The sequence below is a fragment of the Spodoptera frugiperda genome, chromosome 5, assembly GCF_023101765.2.
Source record: "Spodoptera frugiperda isolate SF20-4 chromosome 5, AGI-APGP_CSIRO_Sfru_2.0, whole genome shotgun sequence".
Classification (NCBI taxonomy): Eukaryota; Metazoa; Arthropoda; class Insecta; order Lepidoptera; family Noctuidae; genus Spodoptera; species Spodoptera frugiperda.
The window spans coordinates 8,088,000-8,109,119 of record NC_064216.1 but is presented as its reverse complement, the minus strand read 5'-3'; the positions used below and the strand labels follow the sequence as shown (position 1 = coordinate 8,109,119).

The window sequence follows — 21,120 nt, the reverse complement described above, 5'->3', positions numbered from 1 at the left end:
GTGTCATACGTCACATAACTCGCATATCTATAGACAGGTTCATAATTATGCATGTGTGAATTTTGAGATGATAAACAGTAGGTAGGTAGCGTTGTTTAGTGACCTCAATGTTATTTTGCGTCGAAACTAGTTTTATGACGTTCATGTCTTTATTCTCTTTTGATTTTTTTTAAAGGATTAATAATTTTTTTTGCAAAGTATTTTTATTGATTGATTGGATTGAAGGCGGATTGGGGTAACGTCAGAAATATATTTTCGTTTGCACTTGACCACAGATTCGAAAGCACCATACTTTTTGTGCAACGGTGAACGATAACATAGTGAGGGAACCTGGATGTATATTTAAAATTATAAGTTTGAAATCGCCAACTCGCATTGAGCAAGCGTGGTGATTAATGCTCAAATCTTCTCCATGCGAGAAGAGGTCTTTGGTCAGCAGTGGCTACTTGTAGGCTGTTGATGTTGATACGTTTTGTCGTTTGTATCGCTTATAATAATGTAATATTATGTGTTTCTTAGTCTCATATAACATTGTCTTACTTTGGACATGACATGTTTCTCATCGAGAGATTGATAGTTTGGAAAAGATTAAGATTACGGAAAGGTGAGAGGTGAAGGGCATGAGGCGGTTCTCCAACACGATGGTCAGACCAGATCGGGAACCTAACGTGCCTTTTAATCAACATCGTTTTATATTTATTTATTTTTTTAAAAACGTTGCCCCACATTAGGATTTTCTCCTGTGTCGTGGGTGCGTTTACAAACATACAAGTTCACATACACATGACACCCAGACCCGAAACAACAATTTGTGGATCACACAAAGAGTTGCTCCGTGCGGGAATCGAACCCGCTACCCGTTGCGCGGCAGCCAGTTGTCCAGCCACCGCACCAACCGTGCAGTCAATATAAACATGCCGAAGACAGGAACTTAAGGAGGGCTATGCTAAAGACCTTAAAGAAGGATTCTCTATGCAGACACGACCTTCAGTAATGAAGAAACGAAGAAGAAGAGATTCCCATAGCCCACGAAACTAAGCCTCGTCTCTTCACTTCTAATTTAATTGAAGTGACAGCTCAAGTCAGCACAACTGACTGTTACATGACCATGGCTTATCAATACGTGTGTTTCAATCAAGTGTACTGTCATTCATCATCTTCACATGTACCATACGTCAATATTTCTATCAAGACGATACGTTTATATTTATTTTTGAAGATCCGCTGATAGAATGTGATTGGATTTTTGATTCGAATTTCGAATTGAGAAACGATTTTATGACTGTTTCTGTTCAGTTGTATAATTAAATTTAAGAAATGTAGTAGCTTCATACCTATGTCATCTTGAGAAATATGAATGTAGAAAACCTATTTTTCATTTGCTGACCAAAAAATGATTGATAAAGTTTAGATGATTTATCATATCAATCTCGGGTGACAAATTGACCGACGTTGTCCCACACTAGGATTTTCTCCGGGTCGTGGGTGCGTTTACAAACATACAAGTTTACATACACAACACCCAGACCTGTAACAAAAATTTGTGGATCACACTAAGAGTTGCTTCGTGCGGGAATCGAAACCGTTATACGTTACGCGTCAGCCGGTTGCGCAGCCACCGCGCCAACCGTGACCAAAATTAAGTAACCCCAGTACTTATTATGCTAACATCACAATATGTTAGACTGACTGAGATTAATCGATTTCTCTTTTAATCGTTTACTTTGGACAATAAAACTTGTACAAACTTAAGTAGCTGAAACATTTTGACTTTACTTAGTCTCACTACTGACCCTACAAACAGTAACGTTGACAATAAAATCAGTAATCCGTTTATTAGACAGGCGGTGCGCAAATCACGGCGGTCGGCCGCGTTCAGCGCCAGATTAACCAATTATTATGCGGCCCTACTACACTACCAATATATGGTTAGCTATGTATATCAACCAGTCAACACTTACTACTGTTACTACTGCTACGTCGATTCGTACAATGTAACTATGAATTCAGGTCTGGCTTTTAAACTTCTCAAACTGGGTGGTTTTCTATCCTATACTAATTAAAAATGCGAAAGTTTGTATGTTTGTTTGATACTCCTTTACATCCAAACGTCTAAAGGTATCGAGATGAAACCTGAAACAGAGGTAGATCATGGTCTTGAATAACACACTGGTACGCCATGCCTCAGCATCGAGGGCAGAGCTGCTAGCAGAAGCTAGCGTAAAACATCAGATAATATGTATCTCGGCTAAAATTATTCAATTTCTGAACCAGACTTTGCCTAAATCAATTGAGAACACAATATCTTCTTATATCTGTCGTTGAACTCAAACTCTATAAGGTACTTTGTTCACGACTGCATGTAGTTATGTTACAGAAAACCGTCAATACAAAATATTTTCATCTGTTAATGTTTACAAAACAAATCTATAACCACAGAGAGTTTAGTAGCTGAGTCTCTGACCTCTAAATAGGCCGCAAAAAAGTTCAAATTACCATAACTGGACTCTATTTATAATTCGCATGGAAACACCCAAATCAATTGCACAATATTTGTACGTTATAAAACCAAACATTATCGAGATAATATTCTTAGAAATGTGTTAGGAAGTGTGTATGGATTTTCTTACCGGTTTTTCTACATTATGGTCAAATATTTGGAACTTTGAACTTGACCGTAGTAAGTGGATATTCACACTAAATACTTGATGTAGTTAGTTTGGTGTGAGAACAGTTTCTGAGTATTCGTACTCACGGTGTTAATCCAGTTAAACATGGTCTCGCTTTGTTTGATCTGTCTGCACGTTTAGCGGTCAGTTTATACTGGTTTTGGATAGCTTGAAGTGCTTTATGTACGATAAGTCATATGGCCTCCAAGTGAGACTTGATGGCGACACAACGTTGAACTAGTAAGTATTTGGATTACAAGTTCATGATAATATTTATGCTTTGTGAACTTTAGGTTTAGACTGACTTTTATCGTTTTTTTTTTTTAGAATTTTCTCAGAATAGCCTTGGGTTTTATCAAGATTCTGCCGATTTTTTCCATTGATTTGACTTTAATAGACTTCTAGACTTTTCGCTTACGGTCAGCTAACAAACGACTCTTATTGTGTGATAATTGAGACAGTTTTTTTTAGTTTCTACAAGCCATTGATTTAGTTAATTAACATACCAGTATTTTACAGAATTGACTCTTAAAAGTGATAATAATAATCGAGTTCAATAGGCTCATATTACATGGGACTTATAACACAAATGGTGAAAAGTGGGTGTACATTGTATAGTGGCATTACGTGTCGTAATGTGCATCTTAAAAAAAGGCGTGACGTTGTGTGTAATAATCGAGTGATTCAGTTAATAATTTAAAAAATATTTCTATAGTTACCTAAACCCATTGTTTAACCTTTGGTACCATACGTTTTTTACACGTATGTAGGTTAATAACGGCAAATAGAGTAGTACTTATATATTTTTTTATTACAAGTTGCGTACAAAGTCTAAATATTGAACCATTAATCAAAGTGTGGGTGGTATGTTCTGATTGAATTTGACAAAAAAATAATCTATAATAGCTTTAAGAAAAAAATTTGGCGTGAAGTTCAATTCGTACTAATTTGTATGAAGTAAGCTTACTTATGTAATGTCTTGTAAGAAGTTCAATTGTGATTACCTATATTCAATTGCGGTATTTCCTTATACATTGTTGAAAACTTAATGGGTTTTTCTTCGGAAACTGGCTCTATTGATGAGATTTTAGGAAAAGTGTCGTACGAGGCTTCAAGATTGTCTTCGTAGAACTTACTTGAACATTTTTTTGAGTTCAAATTCTGTGAACGAGTAATGAGGTTTTCCACTTCCTCGTTTCACAACTGGGCTTTCCTCATTGGTCCAGGATTTTTTATATTAGCACCTACTTACTAGTATGTAGGAGTGATATCTTCCCTTTTACATAAGATTTTTATAACAGAACGGGAGAAAAGTGGGTGTTGCATTTATCATGTGCAATCTTTGGTGAAATAAAACTTACACGTATGAATATTTGGTTTAGATACAAGTATTGAAGTGTGGCAACTTGATATTATTGTACTAATATTTAGATATCTGTCTATTACAAGATTATTTGCGTTCGATTTGATTTCTCAAGTGGTGTTTCAAGTGATCAAGTCAACTTTACGAAGTAGTTATAACCAAGTCTTTATTTCCGTCCTAAGTGTTTGGTATAAAGGGAATTTGAATGTAAAAACAAATTAGAAGCTTGTCTTTTCCAAGTTTTTTTATAGCATAAACTGGTTAATTAGCAGGTCACCTGATGAAAACAATTGCCACCGCATAAGGACACCAGATGCGTTACAATTGCGTTGCTTACCTTTTGGGGATTAGGAATTTAAAGGTTCAAGGGACAATCGGGGTTTGGGAAGATTGAGAAAGGGGCAACCTTGGACAAACAACGAAACATAACGTAAACGTTGTTCACGTCGGTTTTCTGTGAGGCCGTAGTATCACTCCGGTCGAGCCGTCACACGAACTTAACAAATAAATATTAAAATTATCAATAAAACTCACCTCTCCCGCTTCTCCCGACGAACCTCAAGTCATTAAACTTGGCAACCCTATTCTTCATCACCGCAGAGTTGTTCCTAAGCTCCGCGGAGCAGTTCTCGTCGTTGCCAGCCCTGACAGTGACCAGGGTTCCGTCGAGAACTTCTCCTAGGGCTACCACTTTGAACCCTCCCGGCAGGGTCTTGTTCGACCGCCAGTGTTGAGGCAGCATTGAGCACATGTAGTCTGGACTGCCCGTTCTTACTGTCAACAAAGAAAATTTTATTATTTTGGTATCTAGACTTTGTCTTTTAGGTTGAATTTTGAAGGACTGTCTCGTCAGCAGAACACGTAATTGGCTTTTCTAGAATTCGCAGAACAACATGAAGCTTGGAATATTACCCAGTATACAGCGATAGAGTTGCTTGCATTATACATGGAAGTTGCACTTATTATGTGCATATCTTATATTAATTAAGTTGATTAGTCATAACATCTTTATTTAAAAAGATTTCGTGTCCTGACACGAACAGCACCAAAAACTATTTTACAAGGATAATAATATTATATTTTTCGGTGCCAGGACTTGTGCAGCACCAAATCCTATATACCTACAACCTATACACTGCATGCTAATACTAAGAACTAAGTCAAACAATAAACACGTATCAAATCCACATCACGATCGATTGTTTCAACATACTTAATAATGATATATGCAACGTCACGCCTTTTGTCCCCAAAGGGGTAGGCAAACGTGCACATTACGGCACATAATGCCGCTGTACAATGTATCCCACTTTTCACCATTTGTGTTATTAGCACCATGTAATAGGTAGTGAGCCTATTGCCATATACTGGGCACAATTCCAGACGCCGTACTACTACTAAGAATTTTATATATAATGAATATTTTTACTATCAATACTAACAACCGTAACGCTGCTCAACCATGACGTAAACATGGGTTTATATTACAGTGCAATACGTAATTACCAACGTCTGTACTTCATACGTCATCGTGTTTAAAGCATTGTACTGTGACGTAGAATTCTCAGAATTGGTAGCGCTGTCGAATCTTGCCTCCTCCAAGAGTTTGCTCAATTAACATGTAGAGCATAATAAAATATACATACACTATTATTACATGTCCATTTGTAAAGTATGCAGGATGAATTTAGGCATATTTTTATAATTTTTCTTCGAGTATACTAAAAGGTTCAAGGTCAATCTAAGTAGGTGCACACAGGTTGGATCATTTAACTGTGTTTCTGTAATAGATTTTTAACGTTATAGCTTTCGTAATAGAATTGAAAAACTAATACTTAAAGAAATTAATTATTAGGCTACTTTGATGTGCTAGCCTCTGTGGGTAGGTGCAAATTATGAGTCAACGTCCAACCGATTGACACAATTTTTATAGTCAGTGTACGCATATTTACATACTCTGTCGGTATGCGTGGACCGATATGATTGTGGATAGGTACGCATATTTACATAATCTGTCAGTATGCCTTATGATGGTGGAATAATCTTTATGCATTAGTCATTTTATTTTCAATTAGGAATTTTATTTTAAATTAAACTAAGAAAAAATTAGACAAACAGTATTCAATTCTCAATAAGCCTTTTACACTAAACCGTTGTTCCTTTACGTTCACATTCAATAATAATACTAATTAATTAACTAACTTCCTTCGTATGTTCATCAGCCAAACGTCAACTATAACGAAATGATAAATACCAGTTAAACAAACATGTCAGTAACTGAGTACCAGCACAACACTAACTGTTATCATACGGCTCGCCGGCGACTAATTGTAACGCTTCGCCCATAAAAATATTAGATTGGACAAGGAAAAACAGTTATTTATAACTAAATATAATGACCACGTACAAGCTGTATTGAGTTTTTAATATTGTATAATTTACAATGTGGTTTTAATCATTAACTTTGGCGAGGATGACCTGAAACTCTTGTGTAGCGATTTAACGATGACGATGGTTAGCCGACATCGATGATTCGACGTTTCTCATCGATTTGCAACGATTTCATATCGAGTAAGTAAGGTAAACGCAGCTATTAACGACCCATCGAAAATCTGCAGTTATTACCGACCTATAAAAGTAATTCGAAATCTTTACGTTTCTAGAACTATTCTAACTATAGGTAGGCAAAGTTACAGACGCGTTTATTCCTTGACCATCGTATACTTTTACGTTACTGTGAGTAGCTGTGCAGAAAATAGATAAAATACGTCATTTACTACGGGGCAGCGTGGACGCAGGACATGGCGTACTGTTCCCTTGTTCCTTCAAGTAAGTACATGACTTTTCTATTTAAGACATTTATACAAACAAATGACGTCTATACTTTATCTTATATTACTAAATGTATTCATTTAAGTATCAACTTTTGATTTCTTACGACATTTTATTAATAAAAAGTAATTTGAAACGATAAAACTTTAAATTAAAACGGGACGGTGTTAGCTTCATCAGTTTTAGTCGTGGCAGCTATCACCGACCCATAAGTCGGCAATGGCAGCAACGTAACTTTTCGTTTTATTTTTCTTTTATGTTATTATATCACACAAACACAAGTATTTTTAAGAACCAGTTTAAATCTAAGCTATCAGTCTTTATAAAAATCTATTAGCGACTAAACTTTTTTATCTAGTTTTTACCTTTTAGCGTTGTCAATTTAACCAAAGTTGTGATATTTTTCGAGGATTGATATTTAATAGTTACAGTACAAAATTATTGTTTTTGTGTTTAAAACAGTGTGCATTTGTTCATATTTTTTGTGACATTAATCAACTATAATCTAGTTTTTACTCCGAAGGTCAATTGGATTTAAATAACCATTTTTTTATGAGTCGGTAATACAATTTATGTTTATACTTACATACTTTATTACCGATCCATAAGGGTCGGCAATACCAACTATAAGAAGCTATTACCGATCGTATATAGATTAATTAATTTCTCACCTACTTTTATAACATAATAGGTACCTATGATTTTATTGTAACTTTCGTGAGACATACTAAATTAATTATTATGTTATCGGCTTACTCACGTAATGTTTTGACGATCGCCGCGTCGTGTGTCGCGTAATGCTGCTCATGAATATGAGCCTCTAGCATGGCTTGAAACTAGTCGAGTTCCTCGTCAAAACATTACGTGACTAAGCCGATAACATAATAATTAATAATAGGTACCTATTAATCAATGCTACTTCTAGGCTAAAGCAACATAAAACATACAATTATATTTTTTTCCAGAAGTATGGAGCCACAAAAGCGGCGAAAAGTAATTAATGAGAGTGTATATGAGGCATCAAAAAGGGTTAATATTCCCAAAACTACATTACGAGACAAACGGGACGCTAAGTATAAGAATGAAATTTGCGGAGTTCAGCCGGTTCTTAATTTAAGTGAAGAAAAATGAAGTACCAATTTGTTTTATTAAAAAGAACGACAATAAAAAAATACGAATAAGTATTTGCATTTTTATTTTGTTGTATTTTATTAAGATCGGTAATCACCATCACTAGCTTATAAACATGCCATTACTGGAAAAAGGCCTCCTATCATACACGATCGGGAATAGCTGCATAAAAATCGTTAATAGCTTCACAGCCGTTTTTATGGGTCGGTAATAGCAACAATCGACTAAGTCACATTATAAATTATTTTTTAAAGGATAATCCTCTATTTTAATCTATTTGATTCAGTAAATACATATTTTATACATAACACTAGCATATAAAATGAAACTATTAATCTTTAGAGGAACCAGTGTACTAAAAAATATGGTTCATTTCAAAATTGTCTTAGGGGGGTCGTTAATACCTGCGTTTACCTTAGGTGTGATTACGTTTGAGTGACAGGTTGTATGTCAGGTTGGTCATTGGAGATAACATGTTAATTACCTCCAAAATCAACAATGTGCAGGAGTTTGTGATCAATATTTTTTATTTGCATATCGTATTTTCGATTGGATTTGGTAGCCTGGGTTTTTTCACGTACTAATTACCTACATTAAACTAATAGGATGTTTATGTACCGTAGCTACGCCGATATTAAAGACTAGGTATGTTTTCGGAAAATTATATTCTTGATTAATATCATTTTGGCCTTTAGGTAGCGATTACATAAAATTAATTAGTAAGATGCTCTTGGGTATAGGTGTTTCCCCTTACTACTAAATAACAGGGACAAACCTTAATAATATTATTTCATTTCAAAACAAAATAATAACGTACTGAAATAAAAATATATTACATCCTCACCATTTCACCCCCTATTACATTAGACTAGTAACACAAATGGTGAATAGTGGGTGTGAAAATAAAACTACCTATACAATGTACAGTGGCATTACGTGCCGTAATGTTCACCTCTGCCTACCCCTTCGGGGATAAACGAAAAAGGCGCGACGATAATACAAAAACTAAATAACTTAAATATTCCTAAATCAACTCAGTAAAGGACGCAATCACACCGCTCACTTTGCGTGCTATCTCAAAAAATCAAGAAGTAACGGTTCAAGAAATCATAAAAACATTAACAGTGTAAATGCGGTTTTAGTATTTACGGAAGCTGATGGTATATAGGAATTATGGAGCCACAAACTGCGGGTTAGGTGCGGTCGAAGAGTTGGGAAGGGTTACTGGTGAGATTGAGCTTGTGTTGCTGTAACTGTGATTTAAGTTTTTAAACTATTGAAAGTTAGGAAAACTGGTAAGATGATGATGATGATTAGTAGTCCATTAAGAAACCAGTATTGAGATTGAATGCCAACAATATCGACACCAGCAATTTATACTACGCTAACTCGAAATTTGGAAAAAACTTTTTTATACCAAGTTGCTTAAAATGTGTGTTTACATACGTCATAAAAAAATTGAGAAGAAATATGCAAAAATAAGAAAGTTACAAATCTTATAAAACGCTAAGTAAAGGTACTTTTTGAAATCACTCGATTTATATTACGCCAACTATTATTAGCGGAGTGTGCGCGGGAATTACTTTGGTCAAAATCCGTGCAACACTGCACTAACTCATAGTTAGCGTAGTTTAGTGCGTTCGTGTGTATACTTGTTCGTTTGTAAAATGAACGACTTAGCGACTTTTACATAGTAAATACTTATGTGTTAACGTATAAATTAGTTTATTAATGGTACGTTGACTATTCTTTTTGTGAGTAAGTACATGTTCTTTATAAAATATTGAAATATGCATCAGATGATTGATCATGCACTACGACGTCCCGTATTACACTACGCTAACATAAGTTAGACGTGTATAAGATGTAAAAATTTTTGGTTGAATTACGTTTATATACGGCTAACTTGCGCTAAATCAAAAAATAGAAATAATTAAGAAAATATAAATATGAGATATTACAATGAATAAATTAAATATTAAGCATACCAAATTTCAAAAAAGTATCTTAATTAATGTAAAAGCTATCACGATTTTCCCTTTAAACGCCTCTACTGTAAAGTACGCTTTTTGAGTTAGCGCAGTATAAATTGCTGGTGTCGATATGCTCTTCTTATCTTAATACGCTAGTTTGCACATCGTTAGCCATGTCAGAAACGCCCCACCCGTCGCGAGAGACACTCCGGGCGTCGGGGATCGCAATCTCCGGCTACCGTAAGTGCAGGTATACGGACGGCGAGCAAGGGTAGCTCACAGCCCGACCAGAACCAAATCCATGCGTACGGTACATCGCGTGCCGTGCGAGCTTTAAAGTGCCATCAGACCACAACAGATGGTCCCAGTAGGGCTGATTCCCGATCCGGAGCTGCGGACTATCATGGTTTACCAGGGCTGTTGCTCAAAAAGCAGGAGTAGGAACGGGATGGTTTTTAGTCGGTAAGAGTCTGACACTCTCTCTCGCTTCGCACAAGGCGAGATAAAATATTGGATGATTTACCCCCCTTAAAAAAGCCATGTTTGAAGCTAAGGATGAAGAGACGAGCTTGTTGCACACATTGAATTTTTTGAATGAAATTTAGTAGAAAACTCAACGTTACATAAAACGTTAAAATCTGCGTCGGGAAGAAGAGAGCTTGTCGCCATCGCTGAAAAACGAATGCGGAAATCCGCTTCGTTCTTGACAGAGGATATAAGAAGTTTAAAACGAATATCAAACCGTTATTGTGACGACTTCATTTTTATTGAACAACAAATTATTGATAAATAAAAATAAAATAAGAATTTTCGATATTTCCTTAAACCAATTCCATTGGAGTGAGTCAGATTGAATTATTTTTTACACGTAGTACGGAATCAATATGTGTTTAAGAAACCAGAATACATTTACTTACTTATATCTGATAGAAAACGGTAATTTATTTACGAGAAATTAATAAATAATTAATTTGTCATAAATAAATAGCTACTGTTAATACAAAACCTATTAGTAAATTAAGCATTTATTCATTATAGAATACAGGTTAATCAACTTTTTTTATATACAATGTAAAATTATATTAATTACATTTAAATAAACGACAAACCTTAGTTAATATCTAAACGATAACAATGTGAGGAAAAAAATATTCATCGTACTGTATGTGTATGTATGTATATCATACTTTCCGTTTTGTAGTTAAATCATCCTTAATACAATAATCAAAATTGAATTATACATAGAAAAATAAATCTAGCTGACTTTTATACTGTTTACAAGTAAGGGTATTTATTTATAAGCATTTTTGTTATCTTCTTCGAAAAAAGTAGCGATTTATTTTTTGTCGGTAGGACAGTATATCCCAAAACTACCATAGATGATTAGTTGCATTCTCATACATTTTGGTGGCCTACCCTACTATAATCTTCAAGCCGCCTCTCAAGTGCAAGGTTTGAGGAAGACATAGGTTCATCATCATTAATGGACGTAATCCAAATTTCAGCAGATGATTGTGACATAGTATGAAGTATGGGAGACAGAAAGAGAAAAATAGAGAATGAGAGAACTAAAGATGTCACATTAACGGTGATCATACTTGAAACATTTTTTGTTCATAAATAAACGAATGTGTTTGACCACGGCTACCTGAGATACGGTTGACGCACTTGCGTATGCTAATATTTAGATTCGAAAGAGTGAAGTTTTGTTATGTAAATTATACAATTTTTACCATTCTTGTTCAGGTACGTTTTAAAAAGTATTGAGTAGGATCAGTATTCTTATTTATTGAAGCATAGATTTCGTCGTTTTTTTATTTGTTCATTACCAATTGATATGTTTACTCAACATCGCACGAAATATAGTCACCATCTGTGTGAGTATAGTTATCGATTCCAATAGTGAAATAGAGAATGAAAAGGGAGAAATAAATGATTTATTTTATAAAAGTATCGTGTTATATTAACTTAAAACGTTTGAAAAACATACAAAACCCATATCCATATCCATAAATTTCACAAACGATATGAAAAATGTCAACATAGTCCGGCCCTTAAACTAAATAAAATAAAGATTATAATAATTATCGTGAGACATACTTACTAAATTAACTAAAAATCACGGTTTACTCACGTACATTAATGTAGAAAAGCTCTACTAGTTTCGAGTCACTGAAGGACTCTTCATCATGAGAGCAGCGTGCGCAGACAAAAAAAAATAAAAATAGCTACTAAATTGTTTAATTGAGACAAGTGTAGATACGAAGAACTACATTTGTGCACTAATAATGGTAAATACAGACTTCTTATGTAAACATTAAAAGAAGCGCAATAAGAGAAAATATCAGAAAATACATGGTAAATACTAGGTGCAATACCTATTAAACCTGTTAATTCTAGTCGTCTGATGTATTATTTAGACTAGAAAAACATGATTTGTTATATAAATATTGAGGTATTTAGCACCGAAATAGATATCTACTGAACTCAAATATCTTGTCTGTATTTGCATTACTCAAATATCTTTAGAGGAAAACGTTTATAGTACATTACTATTATTCAATATATTGATAATGAGGTCGTTGATCCCAGTGCAGTTATATTGACATGTTCTGTGTATGTTTAATTTGTTCAAAACGATCTCGCCTTGCCCAAGTTGGGAGAAGTCATTAGATGATATGTTAACTATATAATATTAAAAAGAGTTAGAATAATATTAAAGAGAGAAAATAATATTAAAAACGTTAACGTTATTTCTTATTCTTCATGTTCACAAGAGTTCCAACCAAAATTAAGAACTCATCTTGATCCAGAATCTTTGCGTCGATCTTAACTTTTGACAGAAACTCCGTAAAAATAATTTCAAACAAAGGTTTTAGAATGAGATCCATAGTTAGAGATGAAACTTAGAGAGAGTTTGATCACATTGAGTAAAGAATAAGCACAGTTAAGGTTTTTCTGAGTAGTTACAAACTGAGAGTGAGTAACACTTGAATTACCAGTGATATCAAAGTTCTCAATCCTAAAGTGTCTAAGTAGGCACCTAAAGTATGCAGTAGGTGAACCGATGACATTTCCCAAAACTAGGGGGTTTTGGGAAATGTCATCGGTTCACCTGTAAAAACCCTAGTGATGATATTATAAGACATTTTACAAACCTAACAAAAGTTTCGTCATGCCTTTTATCCCCGAAGTGGTAGGCAGAGGTTCACATTATGGCACGTAATGCCACTGTACAATGTACCTACACCCACTTTTCACAATTTATTTATGTTATAAGTCCGATGTAATAATGGGTGGTGTGCCTATTGCCATAATACCGTGTACATTTCCAGACTCCGTGCTACTAATGAGAAATTGTCGAAAAAGCGAAGCAACATTACCAGTAAAAGCCGACGACGGCGGCGTTGACAATTCTATTTATAATTTAGTAGAATATCATTGAAAGTGCATATAAGATAGTGTTTATATTAAATATAGAGCAATTTTATGAAGGGTTTTTTGCTAATTTGTGGCTTATAATGATCAGTGGCACTATAAAAACAGCAAGTGTGGTCAATGATGCGCCTAGTGTGGTGTTTGCGGGTTGATTATTTATGAAAATTAAAGTGGATACGCATAGGTTATGGATGTTTTCAATATTTATATTTTATAATAGAATATGTAGGTATTAAAATCGTTTTTTCGTTCGTCCTTGTTAAACCAATCGTAACTGTTTAGTAAAACACGAACACATTTTTTTATTAAATAGATAGACAATATTTCTTTGGAAATAGTTAAACTGTAGATAAATGGTATAAGATCTCTTTGAATGCAATAAAATCAATATATTGAAATAAGTTTTGACATAATTTCTCAAACTTTGCAATAGAAATTTGTGCCATTCGGGTACTAACACAATACCTAGTAACAGACTATAGTTTTCGTCCATCACATTCATCCTCATTAGGCAAGTGTACACTGAACAGGTTCGTTACAACGAGTGTGCCTCACGTGTGTTCCCACCCTTACATCTAATTGCTCTACAGATTCAAATGGAAATATTTCCAACGAAATGTAATTAACATTAGCAATTAATGATTTGAAATGTTCAATGTTTATACAAGTTCAGTACTGATTCATCCAAATTATTGGCTCATGCTGTAATGGAATTAACGTGTTTAGTAAATGCTGTATCATCGAGAGGACAAAATCGAAATGTTAGATTCGATTTAAGGAACGATGACTAATAGAAAATTAATGATGAAATAACTGATTTAAATGTGTAAGGAGAAAGAAATATCGAGAAGGATTCAGTTCTGTAAGAAAGATAGTATGTACAAAATATTTGTTACATTCTTTAAACCTTATAAGATAAAATATCTTAGTAAAATTAACTTTGAAAACATATGTTATACATATACTATTTTCTTATATAAAATTGAAGTTTTGTTTGTTTGAACGCGCTAATCTCCGGAACTACTGGGCAGAATTGAATAATTCTTTTTGTATCGGATAGTCCATTTATTAAGAAAGAGTATAGGCCAATAAACATCATACTACGACCAAAAGGAGCCGTGCAGAGCAGGTGTAAGCGCGTGGATGTGTCTAGTTTTGAGATAATGTTATACATATTATAAATATGATTATCGCTCAATCTGAGAAATATTTTTGAAAAAAAAACAGACGTAACATTAAATAAGTATAATCCCTATAGAATCCGTACTTAAATATTTATAATACTTTTAATTTGTTAATTCATAATCCGACAAAGATTACTGGTATTAGTACCTTTACAACTCTACAATATAGTAACGTTACTTCTCAATATAACACTAAGGAACATGAAAGCAATCACCAATCACCATTCATATTCATTCATTCTTCGAATTTTTACACATAAGCACTACAAAACGATATTTGATTTTTTTTTCTGAAGAATTAAAGCCCACGTAATTTTAATCCTATTGGAAAAAAGATGTTTGGATTATAACTGTTTGTACAATAATATGGCCATATTCGATATCGTTGACTGGACTTATCTGCTGATACTCATTAAGTATAACGGGATAGACGTCTTTTTAAAAAGATAATTTTAAGGAATTTTTGAAATAAATCCTTTGACTTTTAAACAAAACGCACGTATGTATATTAAAACTAGCTTCTGCCAGCGGCTTCGCCCGCAGTCCTAAAGCAGCCTATGTGTTATTCCAGACCTTAATCTACCCTGTTTTTTTGGAAATTTCATCCAGAACACTTCAGCGGTTTTGACGTGTTTGCGTAACAAACATACCAGACTAACAAACTTTTGTATTTATAATATTAGTAAGATAATTCGTATTGGTCAATTTGATACACTGGACGAAATATTTCTTCTTATTGCCATCATTGATTTTTAATATAATATAATTGAACAGACAATATTATAAGTAGTTTTAAATTAGAAAATCTTGTTTGTTATGTGATTAAGACAAGAGGCTTATATTCTGTCGGTTGCAGGGGAAATACAGACAAGTTGTTATATTACATAAATAATACAATTTATGTCACAATAAACTTTACTATAACGGGGTATTTATGGGGGATTTCCAATATAATTAATTAGAAAAATTATAAGAAGGATATAGCTTGTTGACATAAAAATAATCTTCTTAATATGAGATTTTCCCAAAGTGAATAATTTACATTAAAAAAGAAAATACCACGAACCAAAATATCAAGATTTTTTCAGAATTAATCATTGGAAACGTCATTTCAATGTGACCCATTAATTTCTTTTTAAACGTAATTATAAAAAATCCCTTGAGTCATACTTAATTACACTTTATTAGCATTATTAAGATATTTCAACGAAAATGTCATTATAAACAGAAATTTTTAATTGAATCATTAAAATTCCAGTACCGTACGTATTTTGCTTAAGAATAATAATAAAAGAAATTGGTATTATTTGTTATCTACATATCTAACACTATTACAAACTATAATTTATTGAATTAATAATGTGTCGATTTATATGTTATTCAGTTTGTAGATTAAATTAAATTATCTTCCATTCGGACTTTCTCTAACATCCGCGTTGATGTCTTTTACTTGAGCACGATAATATCGAGAAGACAGTATATTTTTTCGGTTCATAATAATAATATACCACTTGGTATATTGTTAGAAATGATATTATTTTACTTTAATTACTTATTAATTAGTATCTCTGAAAACGAAATCCAATAAAAAATATTAAAAAATATAAATATTGTAACAATCGTAAGTCTCCAAATAAAGGCAGATAATGGTTTCTTAGTAACCGTAACAAATATTCAAGATAAACAACTTTTGACCTTAGCACCGACCGGATGGAGCTTAGCTTCTTCAACGACTTATTCATACACGTAGGCTTTGCTATAAATATTAAGCTGACATGTTGTTAAGGTCGTTATTAGAAAAGAAATAGATAAAGTAAGTTTTGGATGATACTCGTATTGATGGGAAAAACCCGTTGCTATAAGTGGAAGTAAAGTGTATGTAGGTGTTATTGTACGTTACCTAGATCAGGGTACTCGGCAAGAGTCTCATCGACGATGGACTGCAGCCACCAAGGTTCCAGCTCAGCCATCTCACGCCGCCGACGGCCTCGGGACTCATACGGCAAATGCATCCTTCACACCATCACACTTCACTTGCCGCACCGCCACGGTCGACGTCCTCCAACTGTCCCACTGACGCAGCAATCGACACCAAACACAACAACGTAATAAAATTCTAATTTCGGCAAGTAAGGGCTCGTTTGAACACTCGAATTCCAACACTTCCGCACTCTTCACGACCTTCGCTTGACTGAGCACTGGCAGGCTGCCAAAGTTTTATTCTACACCTTGTACACAACAACAATACAGTACTCAAGTACTTCGCCCAACCGTATGAACACACTCGCACGTGAGTCGCCAGCGAGTACCAGTATGTTAGCGTCTACCCGATAATATACTATGATTAGAAAATCTTTGGATCCTAATACTTTGTCAGTCTCTTCGTAGCGTTTAGAGTCTATATTATTACAAGTATAATAAAACTTTTATTGTAAACAAATGTGTTCGATGTTTCACTCACAAATTGTCCGTGTATGTCGCACTACAGTTGTAATGTAATTGTGTTTTGTTTCCTTAATCCAGTGATGCTCATTCTATAAACCGAGGGATTTCTTGAATTTAACTTTCGTCATTTTAGATGAGTCACTACACTAGTGCGGGTTCCAATGGGAACTATTCGACACATGAACGGATCCGGCAAAGTTCTAAGAACACCTGTAACTCACAATCGCGCTCCGTGTTGTGTCAACATCAGCTGAGAGTTGTTCTATATATGAATATGATTATGTTAATGAGCCGCCTGGGCCGGTCGCGCAGCGCTTGCTTTTTGTAAAGTTGTAGCCACGTCTGACGCGGGTCAGGTATCGTCGCGTGGTGCGTGAGTCAGCCGCTCGCGGAGGCTGGCGCGTGTTCGCTGCCCGCGCGACTCTCTACTACTGAACCGCCGCCATTCTGTCACTCGCTGCCTCCATTCTCTGCGGTCAATCTGCGGTTTAGCCACGCTTCATTTGTCGGGAAAATGTGCGTTGTTCTTCTCCCTCTCGCACTAATAACTTGTTTGGTATGTGCAAGTGAGACCGGCGCAAGTTTTGTACCATTAACCATTTTTGTTTAGTTCCATTGTTGAAAGGGAAATATTATGAGCTTTTTCATTTTAAAGCGTGGTTGCGTATCTCCCTCTTTCGGTCCGCTAGCTGTGGTTACAACGGAGAGAGATGTCTATAAGAATAAATTACATCCTATTTTTTGAGTTTATATAAAAAAAAATATCCGTAATACACGATGAAATCAGAATAACGTTTACAAATGTGAAATTAGATTACATAGCAACAATCACATTAGAAGGTTACCGCTCCGAATTAATGGAACTAATGAGGTTTGATGGCTGCCAAATTGTATGTAACTTGACACGTTTGTACTAATAAACTATATACTCATTAACATATTGGCTTAATTTGTTGGTTCACTGCGTTTTGATGAGTTTCGTGTTTCATGTGTGGGTGTATATTTTTCAGCGTGTTTTGGTCTTGAGATAGTGCGGTGGGCGTGTGCGCGGCTGGGCGTGGCGGCCCCGCCTACTGTCGCGAAGACGGAGTTCGCGACCGGAAAAATCGTAAACCGCGCCGCGCCGCCGCCTCGTGCTCGTGTAGCCGCCGTATCGCGCGTCGGGATTCAGCGTACTTGTTGCACTGACTTGGATAGTGTGCGCGCGGCCTTATGGACACTTCAACCGAAGCATTTATTGGAATGAAGGCAAAAAACCATATTATAAATACATAATCAATATTAACATAATCGAAGCCAGGAAAATCCACTGCAAATAGAACAATTAATCACCAAGTGTCATTGAAACGTGTGACTTTTTTGTCGTAATCACAAATCATACGATCATTTAAGTGCTTGTTCGGTCATTATTATCATAAATACTTATCAATGAGCGAGGTGAAAATACCTTTTTTATGGGATAGAATGGCGAATAAGCTGATGGCTTACCAGATAGTAAGCAATCAGCTACAAGTGCATTACCGGCCTTTGAGCGCTTTTCCACCAGAGATGTGCTATGTAGCAGTCCGATAAAGATGTGTAGCTTGAGTATGTAATGTATCGATAGAAGGGAAGCCATCTAAAGTATGACCCTTTGACTTAAAAATGATTCTAATTATTTATTTTCAATTGTATTGATTATGTTGCTAGGGATAGTTGATTGATTTAAGATTAGGTATAGGACTCGTATATTTTGATTTGACGTAAAACCAAGACAAAAAGAAGTAATAACAAAAACGATAACATTTAGGAATTTCCGTCTAAATTGAATTAGTGATTTTAAATTTAGATGCTCTCATAAGTACCTATTTAAATATAATCTACCCACGCTATCTGGCAGTACCTATACATACATATCCAATAGTCATAGTTTAAACTATTTTATAAATGTGAAAGTTTGCTTGTTTGGAAGTTTTTCCGTCAATAACGCTGAAACTACTGAACGGATTTTGATGAAATTTGGTACACAGACAGGGTATAAGCTTTGGTTGATAACTTTTTATCACTCAGGGACGAGGGCGAAGCTGTTTGCCGTAAGCATCGGGTGAAACCGCGCGGCAATAGCTAGTTATTATTACGATTAACTGCCGCACTCAGAGACACTTAATGATTACTTAAATTATTCATTAGTAACGATTTTGTTCCAAAAAAAAAATAGCTGAGGACTAGGCGAAGTAGCCATTAAATTGCTCTGAGTACGGCTGTAAGATTCTGTTAGTTAATTAGTGACTAGCAGTCACGTAGCTGACTGATTTTGGTCTATATCACAATTTCCTCATAAAATTCTTCCTGCACGGTAACAAAGTTTCATATTAATTTATCAGTTCCACAAAACTGTTTAATTAGATCGTTAAATGCTTACAATGAGTTTTAGCCTTTATTGTGTGTAAGTATCCAGAAGTCACACTTGCGATCACTCGACCAACGAGGCAACGCAGAGGCAACATAAATAAACCCGAGTGACTATTTTTTAGCGAATGACTTAGAACAAAGACAAGAAGAACACTGTGGATATTTTTTAATCGTCAACAATCATACCAGCCATAATGCGTCCATTGTTGACCAAAGATCTCCCCACCCCAGTGACGTCCAGATCGGCTACATTTTCCTTATTACAATAATACTGCATAACTGCATAGTAAAGTATTACTGGATTACATAATATAAGTATGTGTTTAACAAAACCTGATTATTTATTACTTAAATTACCTACTAAAAAACAACTGATTATTTCTTAAGTTAAATTGTTAATTCATCTAATCTTTATTTTTAGAAAGAAGCCAGGTCCTTTCTCTTAGTCCTTTTTTATGGAATAGGTGGCAAACGAGCAGACGAGTCACCTGATGGTAAGCGATCAGCGACACCCATGGACGGTGTCCATGGGTGTCGCTGATCGCTACACCAGAGATGTGATCAAAGGTGCGTTGCCGGCCTTTCAAAAAAAAGGAGTACGCTCTTTTCCTAATTAGTCTTTGGAATCGGAACTGAACTTTTAACAAGATTCGGTTTAATGTTAATATTTTATAGGGTGTGGACGCACAGTTTCTTCAACATTTCTTAAAACAGCTAGCTGTTATTAAAGCGGTTAGTTAGTAGACAGTAGTAACTAAGGATCGGTCATCAAATGACTAATTAACACGTCTTTGTCGTTCAGACACAAAGGGACCACGTGACGTAATGACATGATGCCCGCGTCATCCGCAACCCGATAACCGCAACGTTTTCGATTTTTGTGGCGGCAAGGAAGCAACCACAGCACCCGCAACCAAACTAATTATTGTACACTTATTGTTCTTGAACTTTGGTGGCTGGGGATTTCAGTCTTATAGATGTACTATTATTTTAGATTTTAGAGGAAGAAGGATTCGCGCCTTTACTTTAGCCTTACAGGCAGAACAGTAGCATGAGAGAACGGGTTTAAAACTTACCAACGGCAAGTACGAATGTGACTTTTTCCGAGTTATATGTACTTTCTAAGGTTATTTAGACACCACAAACGATAAAGGAAAACATTGTGAGGAAACCTGGGCTTATAATTTCCAATAATGAGTTTGAAAACGTCAACCCGTATTGAACAAGCGTGGTGATTAATGCTTAAATAAACCTTCTCCGTGTGAGAAGAGGCCTTTGGTCAGCAGTGGCCACTTATAGGCTGATGTTGTGATGTGATGTTAACCCCGTATGTCATACTTACACCACTTAGACGTTTTTGGAAATATGGAACAATTCAATCAATTCCTTCTGTTATGGTCTAATCATAAGGTAAAATTATCTACTAATCCATAATTGTTCGAGTTACACGTACCTATTGAAAGTTGTGGTCAGTTGTGTTTGCAAAATCTTGTAACCCACTTGACCTACAACCCTGTAACAGTTGTGAAGAGTCGCTGGTCTGCGGTAACAAAGAGTGGTGACCGCATCAGTCGCGGTGCCACCGCGAACCAATTTACGGTTTGCATACCTTACGATTGGTGGTTTTTATCGAGCTACGTTCATTGATTGGCTCATTCGTTTAGCTGTTACTGTTTACGATTGAGGATTTATTC

General features: G+C 35.2%; 1 protein-coding gene across 2 annotated transcripts in view; it reads right to left on the bottom strand.

Moving 5' to 3' along the window:
* LOC118271827 (protein lozenge) overlaps positions 1-17,478 on the bottom strand; it is a 62,397-nt gene extending 44,919 nt beyond the window's left edge. For both annotated transcript variants that reach the window (XM_035588062.2, XM_035588063.2), the window contains exons 1-2: positions 16,491-17,478; positions 4,567-4,806 (exon numbers count right to left, since the gene is read on the bottom strand). In XM_035588062.2, the coding sequence (XP_035443955.2) occupies positions 4,567-4,806; positions 16,491-16,602 (352 nt within the window). In that variant the 5' untranslated portion in view covers positions 16,603-17,478. The remainder of the gene's footprint in view (positions 1-4,566; positions 4,807-16,490) is intronic.
* Between the last annotated feature and the right edge of the window lie 3,642 nt (positions 17,479-21,120).